Raw genomic sequence first — 20,987 nt, forward strand, 5'->3', positions numbered from 1 at the left:
TTTTACAGTAAAACAATACTAGAAGTTCTCCATTAATATAATTATATTACAATTATATATTGACATAATAATGAGTATCTTTTTTTTGTGCTTCCGTTACAAAATAAATTGTGTGGACTTTAAATAAAATCAAAGAAGTGCTCAGCAACAAATAGCATTCCTCTTTTTTGTGTTGTTGCTATCATCTGGACATAAACACAAATTTGAATCTTTTTTCGAGGTCCATTGTTATCAAAGAAGTGCGATCTAAAAGATATTATTCTTCTATGACTTGTAGTTGATTATATTTTGTATCTTAATGTACCTTAACCAGAATTAATTTAGGTCAAGTAGTTATCAAAGGTACCTGGATTATAATTTAGTACGCCAAATGCTTGTTTCGTCTACATAAGACTCATCAGTGACGCTCATATCAAAATATTTATACATCCAAACAAGTACAAAGTTGAAGAGCATTGAAAATGACACCTTTTTCATGGACAATCGTTACTATCCAATAATAGTAAATCATTCTATTTTACTCACAGTTTTGTTTCAATCTTTACCTAAATGCAAAACTTAGATGCATGTTTTTTTTTTATTAGTTGTCAGTGGCTTTGAACTAGCTGTCAGTAATTGCGAGTACTCTCAGATCAGTACTTATAGTGTCTTTTTGTTGTTGGGATATAGAAGTGCCCGCCCACGTCTACTCTATTTTCTGGTAGATGGATTTATATTTGTACCCATCTGATGAGTTAAGCCTTTTACAACTGATTTTCATAGTTCGTTCTTATGTTGTTCTGTTACGCCACTGTCCCAGGTTAGAGGGAGGGTTGGTATCCCGCTAACATGTTAAAAACCCGCCGCACATTCTGTATATGTGGCTGTCCCAAGTCAGGAGGTGCCTTTATTTCAGTGGTTGTCGTTTGTTAATGTGTTATATACATGTAACATGTTAGTTTTTCGATCGTTTGTTTGTACATAAATTAGGAATGTTTTACGTTTATCATTTCGGGGCCTTCTATAGCTGCATGACTATGCAGTATGGGCTTTGCTCATTGTTGAAGGCCGTACTGTGGCCGTTTAGTTGTTAATTTCTGTGATGTCATTTTGTCTCTTGTGGAAAGTTGTTTCATTATCAAGCATACCACTTTTTTTTATATATATTAACCGTGCAAAATGACGAACAAACGTAGTAAACGTTTTTCATCCCCACAAACTCAGTTTTCATAAGAGATGATAACTTTAAATGAAAATAATGTTAAACTGGGTCTTGAAAGGGTAAAATTTATGGATTTTTTTGAAAAAAAAGTGTGTTTCCAGTTTTTGGAGAAAAAAATAATTTGTTTTTGATTCTGAGAAAAAAAAATTTGGTTGATTCACCCCTAGCTGCCAATCAATAGCCCCCCCCCCCCCCCAAAAAAAAAAAAAAAACTTAAATGGTTGCTGCCTAAAGTTATGTTAAACACCTACAATGAAATGCTTTAAACTGCATTTTCCATATCTGTTAGATACTTATTCATGTGAAATGACAAATTCTGAAAATGGATGCCAAAAATGACTCAATCATGACATATATAAGCTAGCGTAATATGACGCTTATGTGTTATAGAAAGCTGACTGTTTTATTTAAAAGGTAATTAAGCTTTTTTTAAACTGAGTACGGACTATAAAGTGGCACCTTGCTAAAGTTCTTCAGTAGGAAATGAACTCGAGGAATATGTCATACAAATTTCCCTTCGATATTTCATTAAATAAACTTTTTATTATTTCACTTACATTTTGCCATTCGTATTTCTTACGACGAACAGAACTACTTTAATCATTCACTTCTTAGTTTCATCTTTTCCTTACTTGTTTCAATCAGTTTTAAATATTGTATACTGCCTTATGATCACATGACTTTAATAACTGTTTAAATTTGTTTGCTGGGCATTACCGTAATTTACAAATTATGGATTCGGTAATTTCCGCTAAAAAACGATGTTTACCGAATGATCTCATCAGACATCAATCTCATCATACAACAATCTCATCATACAACAAAAAACGTATAATGTTGTGAGCACTTAATATAATGTTGTGAGCACTTAATATAATGTTGTGAGCACTTAATATAATGGTGTGACCACTGCATATAATGTTGGGAGCACTTAATATAATGTTGTGAGCACATAATATAATGTTGTGAGCACTTAATATAATGTTGTGAGCACTTAATATAATGATGTGAGCACTGCATATAATGGTGTGAGCACTTAATATAATGTTGTGAGCCCTTAATATAATGGTGTGAGCACTGCATATAATGTTGTGAGCACTTATATAATGTTGGGAGCACTTAATATAATGGTGTGAGCACTGCATATAATGGTGTGAGCCCTTAGTATAATGTTGTGAGCACTTAATATAATGTTGTGAGCACTTAATATAATGGTGTGAGCACTGCATATAATGCTGATCATTAACATAAGGCAGTCATGGCGTTCCATAATTTAAGGGCATACGATACAGCTTTGATCCCGTATTTACAGTTTGATGAAAATTTCCATGTAGGCTAATTTTTACCTGATTAAGGTGGTACTTAACACTACAGAGAGATAACTCTGTAAAGTCAGCTAAACGTTTTAATTACATTGAGTTGTAAAAGGAATATTAAGCTTCTCAATGATCAAAATTGGTGTTTGTCAAATTGCTATATAACCAGTGTAATTTTTCTGACAAAACGGTTGGTTCAAAAAAAATTTAATTTTTATATTTTTATTTAAGTTTCAAAGTAAATACTTTGACAAAATTTTATGAAAATTAAACGAGACAAATTAATTTTAGTGAAAGTGTTGGGTACCACCTTAAATCAAATATGTAATAAAAAAATATACCAGCATGTGCTACTTTTTGAGTTAAATGAGTTCGAAAGGAGTAGGCTGATTTCGGCCTCAATTTTCAAGTTCATCTAACGAAAGATTTTAGACACTTTCTAAACACTTAAAATGAAAGTGATCCGTGTTCATCCTCAATCTTAATATATATTATGTATTATCATCAAATACAACTTACATTTCAATATTATGAATGAACACGAATGCGGCCACCTTCATTTCAGACGGAAACCGTCTAAAATTTAACTAAAATGCTACAATTGTGAAGATTTCAGTAATTTAGCATGACTTAATGATGCTAGTACCCGATATATGTGCATTGTGTTGTCAAAAACAGCCCATATTTATGTAGCAGAGGCATTCTACTTTGCAATGAATATCTAAACGATTACATTTTCACAATTTTCTAAAACTGCTATATTTTGAGGCCAAAAAGGGGTCTTACTGAACCTACTCCTTTTGTATATTTGCTTAAAATTCAGATTTGTGGCCGTATTTTTCCTTTCGAAAGACAGACATAACTTTTTTGTTTTAAAAGATAAACACAAATTGTTTTTTGTTAAATAATTTGTAATTTCTGTACTTTATAAGTATCGTAAAATGTATGCACTTTTTATTCAGAAATAACTCATATTTACCAAATGGTCATGAATTGAGAAAAAAAACGTCATTTTTGGTGTAGATTTATCAAAATTAAAAAAATTGCACTATTTACAGTTTTATGAAATTTGGTCCACATAATCTCTTTGCAAAATGAAACAAAATGTCGTTTTAAAAAATAGGGGTCCATGCACTCGTTTTCAAATTAAATCAGTTTGAATGATAAAAAAAAATCAGTCAAAAAAATGCATCTTTTCCCGATATGTCACAGTTTGACGTCGCGAAAATAACGTTTGACGTTAGGAACGTCATTACTTCCCCTGTAACTGTATCTTATCGCACCGCAGGTAAAAAATCACGTTGTGATTGGTTTAACGCCGTAACGGGTGACCTCCTATGAGACCGTATGGGGTACAGTTGGAAAGCAAGTCCTTTGAAACGTCCGTTGTCGTCAAGCTTTATCAGCAACAATAGCAGGGGGAATTAATTAGGTGGCGCTACAGTCGTCCGTAACGTCAAAAAGTCCGCCAAATCAATCGGCTAAAAGATTGACGTTTAAAGTATTTTTTGCAACTTGTCATGCTTTTATTACAATTAAATTTTAAAATTTGTAGGTTTTGTGACCAATATAATTTCTTTACGACATACAAACATTACAAAAAAATAGCTTGTTATTGCTATTCCTTTATCCTGTCCGTTCTAAAAAAATATAGCCATCTTTTTTGTTCGCCAAAAAAAATCGATTTTTCCTAATTTGACGTTTGCGTATCCAAATACAGAAAAGAACGGTTATAATCTTAAATGAAACCGGGAAACCTATTTCAAATTTATACACTATTTTGAAGCCATCATTTTTTACTTTTATACATCAATTTTAGTGACCACCAGCCATGTCAATTTTTATCTGGTTTTAGCTACGTTTCTACTTCAAAAAAGTGAAGTTTAGCTTCTTTTCATTGTACCTGTTTCAAAGTGCTCTAAAATACTGATTTTATTATAGACATGAATGAAATTTTGATTAAAAGTTGTGGATTTTCACAATTCCATACGATACTTGTATTTTAAAGTAACTAAAACCCCTTTTGATCCCCTACACAAATTGACGTTGACATTGTTTTCTTTTTTCAACATACGTCATGTAACGTTTATAACAAAATATGTGTCAGGGTCATGTGCATAGTAAAAATTTACACATTGGAAAAGTGAAACAACAAACAAAGATCTTCTTTATTGCGTTTAAAGCTAAACATTTTGGAAAATTCTGACAGATCTGACAAATTATTGATAGCCTACTGTATGGATGGACAAAGGCACAAAAATAGCAATAGAAAATGCATTGCAAAGAAAATTCTGTAGGAAAAAAACATATGAAAAAAGTAAATGAAGGTCAGTTAATAAAATCTTGTTTATATTATTATCTCTTTACTTAGTATAAGCTATATTTCCATTCTCAATTTTATAGTAATAATCTTGAGCAAAAACTAGCTTATCAAGCCAAGTCAGCCAAACAAGAAGTTTATTCATAGAGATGTGTTCTTACAAAATTGAATTTATTCAAATGGCAAATTCTTGTCAAATTTAAGCATCTTTGATCATTATTGAAGTAAAATGCACAAAATTTGTCCCACCAGTTTCATTTCATTTCCTATTACTAGTATTCAGGTAAAGTATATATACAATACTTTGTTTATAAATATGTAATTATTTAAAGAAGCTGATACAGCTACCTGTTCAAGAGAAGAAGCCCCATTTTTTCCAAAAAGTTTACTTTCATAATCTATAAAATACCCTGAGAAATAAGACAAAGGGCTACTGTGCAAGCTAATCTAATAGTTTAATTTTACAATAATAATGATTCTGAAATTCAAAATTGAGTCACTTTCACTTAAAATTTAAAGCATATTTTTTTACAGAATTTCTGTCAATATTTTTGGTATAAAACTTATAAATCCCTTTTTTGTATTTTACTGTTCAACTAAGAAACATAGGCTTGAGTTTAAAGGCTCTCTTAATTTGAAGAAATTTGTTGTGACTCTTGGTCACACTTTATAGAATATAAAATATATATGATCAGTACTATTTATTTAATAATTATATCAATTTTCAGAAAGATTATTGAAATTGTTTAAACTATGTTTTATTGCATTAAATATAATCAGAAGTGTTTAAAAAAATTCTGCTAGGAATGATCCCACATATAAAAATTACATGTAGTATATTTCATCCACCAGATCTAATTTCTTTCAATATACATGTAGCTAGGTTTTTAATTTTACATGTAGGTGTCATTATCCACATTTCTGAATTGTTTTTTTTTTACTGCAGTAATATTTTGTCTTTTAATATTTACATTTAATCCTTCTCTGAAAAATAGGGGGAAGTATCTCTTCTTTATATTATCATAACATAGTTATAAATCGAGTTTCGTTTATTTTCTTTCTAATTTTTGTAAAGTAAAACTCCTTTTTTAATTTTTATGCATTTTGCTGGGTTTTTATTTTTGACTGCTGATATTAAGGGGAGATAACCACTTGCACAAATCGGCATAAAAACCACCGCTTCGGTTTGAAAACAACATTCTATTGCCGAGATATTCATATCGAGTGTTTGTCTTAATGAGATGCTTTATTAAATTTAAATTCAGCCCATCATTTTTAGTTTCCACGTAAATATTTAGATTTTTCGTTCAGGAGACTTGACAATTTTCACCCAAACTCCAAGTTTGCAGATAAAATAAAGAATAAAGGACTTTGATTTGATGTGTGAGCTTTGACGAGAATAAACTATGGATACTCAAGATTAGTTAGGTCAATAAGTTTTTATTACGACAATAGTATTCAGTGAGTTAAAATGAGGTTTGTCTTATCCGTTTTTTTAACGAATTTTCACGGTCACGTGACTCTATTGTTGCTGATAAACTTGGGGTCAAACCGTGACCTGCTTTCCAACTGGGTAAAGTAGATTTCGTAGGGGTTTCATGACGCGTTAATGGTGACGTCATCTATCGATGTTGTTGTGTTTAATTGTTTATTTTTCAACATAACAGCAGAAAAAGTCCAGCGTGCGATAAATTCGTTACTACTGACCCCCTACGGACCATAGAGGGTGATTAAAATCCATAGGGGATTCGGCGTCCGGCCTCCTCCTCCCCCCCGATGAATTTTACTAACCCTCTATGGATCCGTATGGGGTCAGTAGCGAACCATATATCTTATAGTATGCCCTTTATAGGTAGCAACCTTCACCCTTACCTGAAACAATAGTGTTACATTACAAGATAGAAAAACACACTATAAAATAGTAATTGAAATGGCTTATCTCAATCAAAAGACAAATGAACACAAAAAGTGAATATACACTGAACGAATAATTTTGACCTATAGCTCAATGTAGAAACACAATAAATAAAATGAGGGGCGAGATTGTAAAAAATTTAGAAAGACAACCATAACTTGGAACAAAATGCCGCCAAGTAGAATAATGCACTTTGGTAAATGAATATAATTTTGTACAGTAATGGAGAACATAAATATTTAAGTACGAGAACAGGAGTGAAAATTTATAGTCAGACCAAACAATTATCAAAGCTGGTATATATCAAAAATAAAGAGACGTGATTTAATTATAAATAACACATAAAATGACCCCAAAAAAGTAGACATTGTTTCAATAGGTCAAATTAATACGAAAGTATTTTAATTATATACACAAAAAGATTTCTAGTTTGTTTATGGATCCCTACAGATATAGAAAATTTTTTTTCACCATTGAATTTTTCTTAAAATTTGCATACATATACTATGAAATGGCCTCTATGAAAATTTGAGTTAAAAATAGTATGTCACCAGACTCGTTTCCATGGTAACGGTCACCAAAGTTGGTACATCACGTGTATGCATAAATACATACCTGATGTAGAAACTCTGGATTTTTTTCAAGCCTTTGAAAGTATTTTGAAGGGTTTGTTCTTCATTTATTACAAAATTATTATTTAAAATGTAAATAAAACACAAATAATGGCAGTTTTATTCATTTTCATTGATTTCGTCTCTAATTTCATCAACACTGCTCCACAAAAAAAAACACAGATTTTGTTAAAAATTTCTATTTTTCTTAAATTTCCAAAAAAATGGTCCAATGAATATTTTTTTAAATTTGACATAAGATGGTCATAACAATGAGCTTTAAAAAGAAATAAAAAAAAATATGGGTCACCAGACTATTTTTTGCACGAAAAATGTTTTTGTGACCCCTAACGAAACAGTGATCAACAGCAGTTTTTTGTATATCTTTCATCATCGGTGATCAAAGTGTGACATATGTTGTCATATCCTTTGTTAAACTAACACAGAATAATACAGTTTCACAAGGCAATCAAATGAGAAAATTTTTTTGGTTTCTATGAACAACGGTTACCATGGCAACAGGACATGAAGTTGGAAAATTCAAGTTTTTGCATTGTTCTGATGTGCAAGATTAACAACCTAACAACGCATGCATTTATCCTTTATGATAAACCTTCCTTTCTTCTGAGCGATGAGCTGTAACTTGGAAGTTGTTTACACACGTTGACAACAGACGACATCGGAACTGTTACCGTGACCTAGATATACAGGCGATATATCCTAAATTTTTAAACGGGAACCAGTTTTACATCAGTAAAATGTTGTTATCTCCCTTAGTATCGGAAGTCACCTTAAATGTTGTGGACGTTAAGAACGATATTGCGTCTGAAATGGTAACGTCAATTTCTTACGTTTTACGGCGATTAATGATTATTTGGGATAAGTTTTTTTTATTTCGCTTGTAATTTTTGTTTTGCATATCAGTATGAATACTTCTTAATGATTAGTTGTACTGAATATGCATGAAATATTTCCCACTGAAAGTAACGTAAGCAAAAAACAACAAAATATATCGTATTTGGGTAATGCATAGATCTATATGAAATGAGAAGATATATACGGTACGATGAGTGCCAATGAGACAACTCTCTATCAGAGACCAATTGACATAAAACGTAATAAAATGCAATGGTTCACCGTTTAGATCCGAGAAGGATAAAGATATATATTTTGCTTTACTATAAAAAAAAATTGTCGGGAATTACAAGTTAAACGGGTCTTGCTTATAAAATTCAATTTACTAATAGCGGTACAATTAGATTAAAAAATGAAACGATTGTCAGAAATAAAAGTTAATTATAATTCATCTCATATATTTACAAGCTTTGTATGATGTGGAGAGGTGTATATAGTCAATGGCACGCTTTAGGCCCAATTTCATTTTTACTTTCAAGTTCTATACATATGAAACTTATTGCAGAGAAATAAAAAAAAAAATCGAAGTTTTACGCTTCCCAAATTTGAAAATTTGAAAAAGAGGATTTTTTTTTATCTTCAGTCTCATGATACAAACTTTTTCACAATTTAAGATACTCATCTAAACGAACAACCCCAGTCATCGGATTTTTTATGCCCCACCTACGATAGTAGAGGGGCATTATGTTTCTGGTCTGTGGCTCCGTTCATCCGTTCGTCCGTCCGTCTGTGGTTCCGTTCGTCCGTCCAGGTTAAAGTTTTTGGTCAAGGTAGTTTTTGATGAAGCTGAAGTCCAATCAACTTGAAACTTAGTACACTGGTTGCTTATGAGATGATCTTTCTAATTTTTAAGCCAAATTAGACTTTTGGCCCCAATTTCACGGTCCACTGAACATAGAAAATGAAAGTGGGAGTTTCAGGTTAAAGTTTTTGGTCAAGGTAGTTTTTGATGAAGCTGAAGTCCAATCAACTTGAAACTGAGTACACTTGTTGCTTATGATATGATCTTTCTAATTTTAATGCCAAATTAGATAATTACCCAATTTCACGGTCCATGGAACATGGAAAAGGATAGTGCGAGTGGGACATCCGTGTACTCTGGACACATTCTTGTTTTTAATACTTCGTGGTCTTATTGATAGTATCTGACCATCAAGAAAATTCTGTCTGAGGAAATATACGGATGATCCACCATAAATAGCGTACCTCGAATAGACAGCGTTGAAAACGTATGAAAATAGTCCAGTGGGCAAACTTGCAAGACTTTTTATTTCTTTGAAGCACTATGAAGCATGCAACTAATCTAATTTTTCAATGAATAGCGTCGCAAATGCCAATTTATTTGTAAAAAGCGGCAAAATCCGACATTGGACATCTTGCAAGACATTTGCCAGTAGCCGTTGCATTTTTATATGAAGTGTGAGTGCTGCAAAAATTCGATTCTGATATGGTCTATGTATGTACTTTTGTGAGCATAATTTACACAAACGAAATATCATTTAATCTTATATTTAAAACCTATAAATTTTGGTAACTTAACATTTTCCAAAATCTGACCATAATGACCACTATTTGTTTTTACCGAAAAATAGCGTTGATCGTTTCAGGAACGCATATTCAGTAATATTGCAATACTTTATATATAAAGCATATCATTCATTCGAGTTTTCATGGATATAACAATGTTTTGAAGAACACAAACACCCCTGCTAAAGTTATTATGTGTATAGTCTGTTACGTCTGACACGCATATTTTTGACGTTTTGTCAATATGTGGTCCTTATTTCAGACTATAGTAAAGTATGATAAAACAATTTGCAATTTTTTTCGAAATATTATTTACCTGTCTATGGATATACATTTTATATATCTTAACTATTGTGATTTTATAGAAACTTGTTGAATACACAGTATTGACGCAATAACGTGCGTAACGTCTGTGATGCTGAGTATTCCCCCAATTCTCCTTTTATCGGCCATACATGTATACAGGAATTAATTTTTGAAATAGTTGAGATAAACAAATGTTCATCGTTGTGATAATCCTTTTTTTCAGATTGCCCATGGGGCGATGCACCACAAGCTAGAGGATGTCAAAAAATCAACAACTTAACCTCAGGAAGATTTTGTATTAGGAAAAGAGGTTCTACACTATTAACAGAAGACGTGGTTATTGGGATTAACTGTTGTGGAACTTGTATGTCATCCAACCTGAAACAATCTGTAGACAAACTTAGCGGTTTTAGGTCAAAGTTCCCAGAAATATATAAGAAACGTTCAGGCTAAACGAAAGCCATTCATCTTGAAGCCGTTTGTCCGTTAAATATATAAAAGCTGACGTATCCATTCTGCATAAACTCCATTGATAAACAACTATTTATCACATCTGTTAATCTACGTTGCAAGAATGAATTTATTACTTTGACATATATATATTAATCTAATTGTTGATGTTTTAATTTATTGAAAGATCATTTTGTTACCAATAAAAAATAGTGCCAGCTATTGTTACTGAAGTATTTGCTCCATTACATTTTAAATACGATAACAGTAAAAGAATAATTAGCGGTGATGCTAGAATAAAAAAAGCCTCACTTATTATGCAGTTATGAGTAATAAGTAAAAGGATAATTACCAAATTTAACGATACTTACCTTGGTTAAGTTGAAGTTAAAGTGTAATTCTATGAAGACATAGAATAACACTGGAGGTGTTAGATGAGATAGTACTGCGCAACTGCAACCTCAATATTTACAGTAAAAACAAAAATTGTTGGTATTAAAAGTACATCTACCAATTACAATATACAAAGATGTACCAAGCCCTATAATAAGAGCTGATGGGGTGGGAGGTGGCATCTAACACCTCCAGTGTTATTCTATGTCTTCATAGAATTACACTTTAACTTCAACTTAACCAAGGTAAGTATCGTTAAATTTGGTAATTCTATTACGTCATAACACTTCCGGTATTAGATGAGACTTCAAAGCTACAACATATTTTTTTTTTTCCCGGTGTGCTTTTGTATGTATGTTACATGTATTTCTCACTTCTTTGACAATGAATACCTGTGATGATCATTAGATACACCTAGACAATTTGCAACAAACAGATGCCAGTGATATGCATTATGTAGCACTCATAAACATGTAGATCATTTGATCTTTCTTATTAAAAACTTAATCATAAATCAAACATTTAATAACTCGTATTCAGATTTGTAACACTTTTTCTGCAAAAACATCACTTGTTGTTACTGTCTTGTCATAAAATTTTCCGAAAGTCGTTGAACTTGACCAACCGGCTTTGGCTAAAATATCACTTACAGGCACATTATTCTGCTTTGCCTTCGAAGTAGATGCAGATCGTGTACTGTGTGCTTTAAATATACTTGTGTCAATTCCTGCACGGCACATAATGGATTTAATCCATCTAGAAATAGTTGAGCAACTAACTTTTTTGTGTGGTTTAATATAACTTAATATTAATGAATCTTCTTCTGATCTTATATCAACAGTACGTTTCAAATATTCCTTCAGTACTAAATACACACATAATCTCCTGTCTGGAGGAAAACTTTTTAAAATAACTTCTGGATTCTTATATCCAGGTCTGCTTTGTTTCAGTAAATCAAATATCTTAAAACGAAAACAATCCTTCTGTTTTTGCATATTGCTGAGTTTTAATAAATGAATACTCTGTGATCTAGTAGCATTCGTCAATGCAATTAACATAACTAGTTTTAAAGTTAAATCTTTCACTGATATATCAGCAACTGGTGATAAACGTCTCAACAATCTCAAAACAATAGAAACATCCCAAATATTTACATCATTATGTACAGTAGGTCTCAAATGATATACTCCTTTGAGAAATCTTATCACAAGTGGATGCTTTCCAACAGGTACATTATCAAAAGTCAAACCAAACGCAGATAGTGCTGACCTAGCACTATTCAAAGCGGAATAACTCAAGCCACATTCAAACAAATAAGTCAGAAATTCTAGCACAAGTTCTACAGACGTGTGAAATTTATCCTCTTTCCGTTCAAGACAGAAAATAAACCATTTCTTGATATATGTTTTATATTGTTTTTGAGTTCCTGATCTCCATGATGCCATGATAATAGTGGAAGTTTTCTCTGAAATTCCTCTGTTTTGTAATCGGTTCCGGATATCCGACATACCATCAAATTCAATGTCTTTTCTAAAGGATGAACTATGTCCTTGTATGGTAGAGTCAATAGCTTTTTGTTTGCTTTGATAACATATGGATTGTTTATTAACAGTTTCATTACTTGAACAAACCATGGTTGGGTTGGCCAAAGTGGTCCCACAAACAGCACGTCTGCCTTGTCTTTTATAATCTTCTTTACACAGCGTCCGATCATGCTGAAAGGAGGAAACATATAACTGTAAGAAAAATTACCCCAATCAAGAGTAAAAGCATCAACAAAAGATGATTCTGGATCAGCTTTCCATGAACAAAAAATTGGTAACTGAGTATTTAGATGTGAAGCAAATAAATCTATTTCTGGTTTATTCCATAATAAACATACTTTTTCAAAATTGTTTTTATTCAGTTGCCATTCTATCTGATCATTAAAATTTCTTGACTGATAGTCTGCTTTTGTATTTAACTTCCCTGGTATATGAGTAGCAATCAGCCATATTTGGTGTTCAAAGCACCAAATCCAAATTTTTCTAGCAATTCTATTGCATTCAATAGACTTTATACCACCCATACTGTTTATATAGCTTACAGCAGTTGTATTGTCTGTAAGAATTTTGACATTTTCAACAGTATTCAAATCATCCTTAAATGATTTTAGAGGCGTCTGTTTGAATTATAACCTGTGGGTTACCTCTATTAAATTTCCTCTTTTGAGTATAAATATTATCTGACCACCACTTTAGGTCTTGTTTCATTTCTGATGTTACAAACATTTCAGAATCAAAATCTCCCATAGCTAATTTTAATGCTTTAATTTTCTCTCTCTCTATTTTCCTGTAATAGAGTTTACCAAATTCCACAGCAGGGAGACTAGATATGAGTATCCCAAGAACTCTAGCTACTTCTCTTATTTTACATTTATTTTTACTTTGTAAATGTTTGCATTCTTTAGCAATAGTATCTTGTTTTTCAACTGGTAAAGTAACTATCATTGTTTCCGAGTCAATGTAAAAACCTAAAAACTTGATGCATTTTTTAGGAGTAAAAACTGACTTATCTTTATGTACTATAAATCCAAGGCTTGACACCATATTAACAGTTTCTGTAACATTATTTTTGCATTCGAGTTCAGTATCACCTAATAGTAGTGAATCGTCAATGTACCCAACATTAACATAACCCATTTTACGCAAACTTGCATATACAACTTTCATAATTTTTGTAAAAAGCCTTGGTGCCATAGCTATACCATTTGGTAAGCAGGAATATTGAAAATATTTCTCTTTCCAAACAAATCTTAAAAATTTTCTATGCTGTTCAGCAATGTTAATAGAATAATAAGCATGTCTTAGATCTACACTTGACATGTATGCATTTTCTTTAATCAAATTTAAAGTGCTTTCAAAAGAATCCATTTTGAAATGTTGATATTCAATGTGTTTATTTAATTCTTTCAAATTAAGTATCATTCTGTATTCGCCATTCTTTTTTGGTCTTACAAAAATTGGGGAAATAAATTCATTTATTTCAGATTCAACTTCTTGAATTACATTCATTTTTAATAATTTTTCAATTTCAATATCAACAATTTTTTCTTCCTTCAAATTGAATTTGGAATTTCTAATTGACATTTTATTTTGTATAGGAGGTCTATTGTCTGTAAATTCTATATAACAGTGCTGAACCGCATCTAAAATATATTTATCAGATGTTAATTTTCTCCATTCATTAACAAACAATTTCAATCTTCCTGCTTGAAAATCATTTGTGTTAATACTCACAACATCTAATTCCTGTACTTGTTGTGAGTCCAACGGGAGTTTTTTGACTCAGATTTGTCAATTGACCTTGAGGCACTACCACGACCTCTTCCGCCTCTGCCTCTACCACGGCGTCTATTCCATGAGGATCTCCATCCACCACGGAAACCGCCTCTAAACTTGCTATAACCGTTACCAACTGAAAGGCGATTTGAAATCTTACTACATTCTCCAATGTCTTTGACTGTTTTAGAGACATCTCCACCAAATAACCATTTATTGAAAGGTTGTGTTTTATTAAAGAGGTGACTATATTCACCTTTTACATCAGGTTTCATGAGTTCTCTCCTAGCTAAGCATATTTCTTTATTGGCATGACCAAATAAAGCAAGAGAGTCCATACAGTCATCAAGAATACCTTCCAACTCGGGTTTGTTTTGAGTATCTTCTTTACCTAGAATTGTGTCTAGTCTATTAACTACTTTGGACAGATAAGTTGCCCCTCTGACTACAGTAGTCTGACATTGTCTCATTCTATTGTCATTAGTTCTAATTCTGGGCCATAACAGGTCCCATACTAACTGATCAGTTTGGACTGGTACAAGTCCTTCACAATTCTCAGGCCGATTACTCTTTTCATCTTTCATAAGTTCTCTGTATTTCTCTTCAGAAATACCATTTCTGAAAATATCTGTGATATTGTCTGCTAGATGTCCATCTAGTTTATCACCACATCTCTCACCAGATCTAAATCTTTTATTCATACTAGAAAACCTAGACTCTTCGCTATTTGAGAGAGTTTTCTGTTTTTTACAAGGTGGTTCATTACCGGTATCTTGACCGTCATCAGGTTCATGGACCTCGTCCATATCTTCATCTACATCACCTACATTATCATACTCCTCATCATATTCATCATTATACAAAACATCTATACGTTTGTTCATATCTTCCAACCTTTTATTAGTTGAAGATTGTTCATTTCTCATGTCAGTAAGCATATTAATAATCACATTATTATTGCTATCTGATGTACTAGCCGACACCTCGTGTCCCTTGTTTATCAGAGTCTTTCCTTTAGCGTCCTTGTTATTAACCTTTGGACCGCTACCTGTACTACTTTTACTGACAATAGGTTTTGAGCATTTTCTTTTAGCGGGACCTTTAGCGGGACCTTTACCCTTCCCTTCATATGCTATTTCATCTTCGTCCAACCTTAATAAGTCATCTTCAAAAGAAGCTTTAGGAGTTTTATCTCCTTTCTCCTTATGCAGCATGGCGTCCGCCATCTTTGTCAAGTAATACAATAATCTCGTTTCACAAACGAAATAATTATAAGATTTTTACTTGCGTAAAAAATCTTTTTATAAAGACATATACTTTTATTCAATATAAATAAAATATATGTACAAGTCAATCACATTGACTTAATATATCTTTAAGAAATCTTAGTTAGAGGTTGCGCATCGAGACAAACCACGTCCGCTCGACAGCAAAGTTAGCAACACATTGAGGTTGCAGTTGCGCAGTACTATCTCATCTAATACCGGAAGTGTTATGACGTAATAGAATTAAGGGCATACAATACAGTTTTGACCCTGTATTTAAAGTTTGATGAAAATTTCCATATAGGCTTTCTTTTGCCTGATTAAATCAAATATGTAATAAAAAATATACCTTCATGTGCCACTTTTTGAGTTAAATGAGGTCGAAATTTTGTATATTTGCTCAAAATTCGGATTATTTTACCTTCCGAAAGAAAGACATAACTTTTTTGTTTTAAAAGATAAACACAAATTGTTTTTTGTTAAATAATTTGTAATTTCTGTATTTTATAAGTTTCCTAAAAATTTATGCATTTTTTATTCAGAAATAACTCATATTTATCAAATGGTCATGAACATGATGAATTGAGAAAAAACGTCATTTTTGGTGTAGCTTTATCAAAATTAAAAAAATTACACTATTTACAGTTTTATAAAATTTGGTCCACATAATCTCCCTGCAAAATGAAACAAAATTTCGTTGTTGAAAATAGGGGTCCATGCACTCGTTTTGAAATTAATCAGTTTGAATGATAAAAATCAGTCGAAAATCATCTTTTGCCGATATGTTACAGTTAACCGTCGCGAAAAAAGCATTTTATGTTAGCAACGTCATTACCTCCCCTGTAACTATATAGTATGCCCTTAATATTATAGGGTTATTACATGAATATTGGGGAATATTGTCCCGAGTAGAATGTTATATTGCACGAGCTTGCGAGTACAATATATGTTCTACGAGGGACAATATTCCCCAATATTCATGCAATAACCCTTTTATTGTATAGCAATATAATATTTGAAAGTAAAAATTGGTTGATGACGTCATGAATTTTGAAGATTTATTGCACTAGTGCAATATTGGAATTTATGGCACGATTACTTTTGGTTACTTTCTGTGGGAAATATTATATTGCTATGCAATAAATGTCATTGTGGTATACTAGTATACTAGTATAAAGTATCCCTTTAAGATTTGAATGTCCTTAAGACAAAGTACACCTGACCTTGACCTCATTTCATGTCTCAGAGATCAAGATTAAATTTGCGAGATCAAACCTAGATCTCGGATACCATAAGGAAAGACAAACTATATTTGGTGTATGGAATGGTTATAAGGTCTGAAAAATTTCAGACTTTTTCCTCAATTCATAGTTCATGCAACGTTGTTTTCATGGCTTTGTTATTTTGACAGATACTATATTTGGTATATTGAATGATTCTAGTGTGTACGTCAGGTAGTTTTCATTTGTTCATGTTGTTTTGATAATAACATAAAATTTCACGTGTACTGTTGAGATGGTATTAAGATACACTTGCAGTTTTAAATAAGTGCAATATTTTTCAATATTTTTAGTAGTTCTGGCCTTGTGGTCATAAAACGTTTTTGTACTCGTACTCCAAAATCAACCAATCAAAATGTTGGATTTTATGTTTCGAGCATGATTTTTGTGCACCGAGCACGGAGAAAATTTTTATGACTTCAACCCCTGGTATGATTTATTTTTTTGGAGGAAATTTATCTACCCTTTCTCTTTTAATTAGTTTCAGGAAGCTTTGTTTTATCTGAAATATTAACGTTTTTACTCGTGCTCAAGAATCAAAGAATGTTCTCACTTATTTTCGAGCATTGAACGCTCTTTGAAAGGACGTCATTTTAGAACGAAATTTATGCCGATTCATACTTGTCCCGAACAACAGAAAACTGTATCGTGTTATTCAGGTATGATTCGCTTGATTTGTCAATATTTAAGTTTTCTTGATTCCACAAAAAAGCAATTATGTTCCAACCCACGGAACCCTCCTCTGGATCCGCCAATGTAATGTCATTCACTGACAAGTTGCAGAATCATTTAGCTTTACCAAGGACTGCACATGATTACATCCAGTACTTAATCCGTCTTTGGCATACCTGAAAAATAGCTTGTCTTCAGTGACCCCAGTTAATGCACAATCGATCAATCCATAGAGACGCAATTTTGACGGAGCTTCATCGATATCTGAAGTCAAAGTACCTTTATATATAACAATCATCGTAATTACATGTATGTTAAATATTGAATAATGAAACACTAATATTGCTGTGGATAATTTTCAGATCAAACAAAGTATTCCGATTTACTTCAGAAACCGGAAAAGTACACTTTTTTAATAACAGAAATGCGACACATTTATCAACATGTTGCAAATTTCAAGTTTACTGATTTTGCATGTTGTAAGTATTGAACCTCACTATAATTATAATTTCCAATAACATAGTTCCAGCTAGAGTTGCAGTTCTGTGACATTATCGATCCAATAACCTAGTCCCAGCTAGAGTTGCAGTTCTATGAACAAATGTATAGTTGAAATTTAGGAACTTCGGAATGACATATAACTATAAGTTAGGAATTGGAACGTTGTAAGATTGACCCCTTTGGTGTTCCATCGATCAGTAGTTTACATTTTTTTTATAGTTTATCTAGCAATTTTGAAATGAAAATGTGGTCATGAAAAACTATTTTAGAACATTGGATACCGTTAATTCGGATTAGGCGTAACAATTTTTGGAAAATGGGCAAAATATTAATAATTTGTTTTTGTTTTTTCTTTGCTCATTTATATACATGTTCGTGTTACTTGATAACTGGTGGTTCATTCCAAAACCATAATCACATGGACACGTATGTTATGATATCTTATAAAAATATAGGACCTAAAATGTGTGTAAAGGAATGCATGTCACACAATGGCTGCAATTCTGTAAACTTCAGAACGGAAACACTGGTGTGTGAATTGTTAACTGTTTCATACCCAGGGGACCAACTATCGAATGTATCTGGATACAGTTTTACAGAAATTAACAGATGGTAGGTTTCGGCGTCTAAAAAACTATTAACAAATATGAATTGATGTTTTGTAGACCGTAGTTATAGTCCAGCAGATAGGTGCAATATATGAAGGAATTGTGCACTTCATGTTAAAAGCACCAAATTTTGCTCAAACATACTTTTATCTATACTCTTTAATTTAAGATATGGAGGCAAGCTGGAAATATAGTTAACTTCCGGTAAAATCCAAAATGGCGGATGCATGTTAAAATTTCAACTTTTCTTAATTCTCTCTCAATTGTTTTAGTTTTAACTACAAGACCTGATGTTTTAAATGATCTGAATCACATTAAATGGTTTTCAGTATTGTTCAAGCAGCAGTTAGGTGACGTTTGGTCAACTTCCGGTCAAAATTTCATGTTAAAATTAAAGAAAAATGTCGACTTTTAATTTGCAAAAAGTGAGAAGAAGGATGTAATAGAATCATGTATTTATTTATTTATTTGGAGACCATTAAAATTCAATTCATATGGTGAACAATATTGTTTCATTATTATATTTGAATGAAGATAGATATACACTTTATAAATCAAGAGTCTAAATAACAATTCAAAGATGAGCTCTCAAAGATTTAAACTTATTGAGACATCAGATGATCAAAACCCAGGTAGTTCTTCCTCAAATGTTGTAGAGATTGGCTTGACTTTATTTTAAGTTCATTTATATGTTTTGGAGTTTAGTGTGACATCCATTTTCACTGAACTAGTACACAATTTTGTATAGGGACCAGCTGAGGACCACCTCCAGGTGCGGGAATTTCTCGCTGCATTGAACAACCATTGGTGCAATCAGCTGTTGTCTGCTCTTTGGCCAGTTTGTTGTCCCTCTGACATCTTCCCCATTTCCATTCTCAATGTTAAATGTATAATTTGTCAAAATATGACAGACGAATAGCTGCAATACCCTACACCCCCAAAGTGTATCAATTTTGGTGCCGGATATGTTACTTTGGCGGGAAATCTTGTTAAATACAAAGAACTTCGATGTTAACTGTCTATGACCAATCTGTATACACAATATGATGACAGTGGTCTTCCTTGTAGCATTCAAACAAAAAAAAACAATGCCACATGGCCTGCCATCCTAACACAGAACTAAAATTAGACATCAAAAGGATACAGATGATATGTAAAAAAAACAGGCAATCCCAGCAGCAAACCAGCTTATCATAAAAATTAGCACTGAAAGAATGTGTATGTTACTTTTGATGTTCGTATAAACCAGATGAAAACCTCCACGAAGAAACAACAAGCAATGTTGATATCCCTTTTTGTCGATGTGTACTAAAGCTTCAGTACACAACTTTATTAGAGAATATCTGTGCTTGGGACCTTATTGTACAAGAAACGAAATATCATGTGCAATGACTTGCTTATCTTTATCGGCAGGCATCAAACATTCTATAGTGCCTAACAAGATTTTGTGAGGTAGACGAAATTGACTTTAAAACGATCGTATTGACTTTTGATGTCCAAAAATAGGCAGATCGGACATATTTTGACTTCATATACCTACTACTTAAGTTTGTGAGTTATTGTAATTAACATATTCCAATGAGACTGAATAATGCTTTTTTTTTTATGATAAATAATAACTTTACCTGCCGTAGCTGTGCGTAAAATGTATTTCGGCATTTCTCTTAAGAAAATGACTTGTTTAATGGAACAAAACGTCTTATTTGTAAACTTTCTCTTTTATCTCCACAACAGGCTTTTAAAAAATAATCTATCAACTGTGTAGTCGGAAAATTTTGTGAAAATAGAAGAAGTGGCAATTCTTACCTTTCATACCTTAACTTTCATTGATAAAACATAATATTGACTCGTCCAGTGTCCAGTTTGAAGGTCATTTTAGTTACCGTATACATGCATGCACGTTCTTATTATCAATAGTCATGTATGAAAAGCATAAACAAGTTTGAAGGTAACTAATTACAAGTTAATCCAATCAAATTGCGTACGAATTATTAACAATGACCAGTCCACATCATAAAAAATAATAGGGGTAAACTGGGTAGGGAGAAAATGTCAGATATTTTAAGTTCATTATTTTGCAACAACGAATAAAAATTTGTAAACCAAAAGATTTGCTATAATTCCATAAACATGTCGTTCTGTATTGGTATAGTTTTTGGATCTTTTATTTGCGTATTTAAGGCTGTAGAAAGTTTGGGCTTCAAAAGTCAACATAATTATTGACTTTATACAGAAAGTTCGCCTTTTTAAAACATTGAATGTTTCAAAAATAATACGCGACAACAAAGTAAAATCATTTTTTAAAACACTGCAAAAATAATCATACAGATTGATGCAGTGGTATTGTCATAAATTGCGTTGGAGTGAACAGTGGTACAGCAAACGTC

At 32.2% G+C, this 20,987-nt stretch overlaps 1 protein-coding gene across 1 annotated transcript; it reads right to left on the bottom strand.

Moving 5' to 3' along the window:
- Window positions 1-11,490: 11,490 nt before the first annotated feature.
- Window positions 11,491-14,378, bottom strand: LOC139508759 (uncharacterized). The gene is made up of 2 exons (XM_071296019.1): window positions 14,233-14,378; window positions 11,491-12,669 (listed from the first exon to the last, which is right to left on the bottom strand). Exon 2 carries the CDS (start codon window positions 12,586-12,588, stop codon window positions 11,491-11,493), a length of 1,098 nt encoding a protein of 365 aa, XP_071152120.1. The 5' UTR covers window positions 12,589-12,669; window positions 14,233-14,378.
- Window positions 14,379-20,987: the final 6,609 nt, after the last annotated feature.

This window comes from Mytilus edulis, unplaced genomic scaffold, assembly GCF_963676685.1.
Source record: "Mytilus edulis unplaced genomic scaffold, xbMytEdul2.2 SCAFFOLD_863, whole genome shotgun sequence".
In the NCBI taxonomy this organism is placed as follows: Eukaryota; Metazoa; Mollusca; class Bivalvia; order Mytilida; family Mytilidae; genus Mytilus; species Mytilus edulis.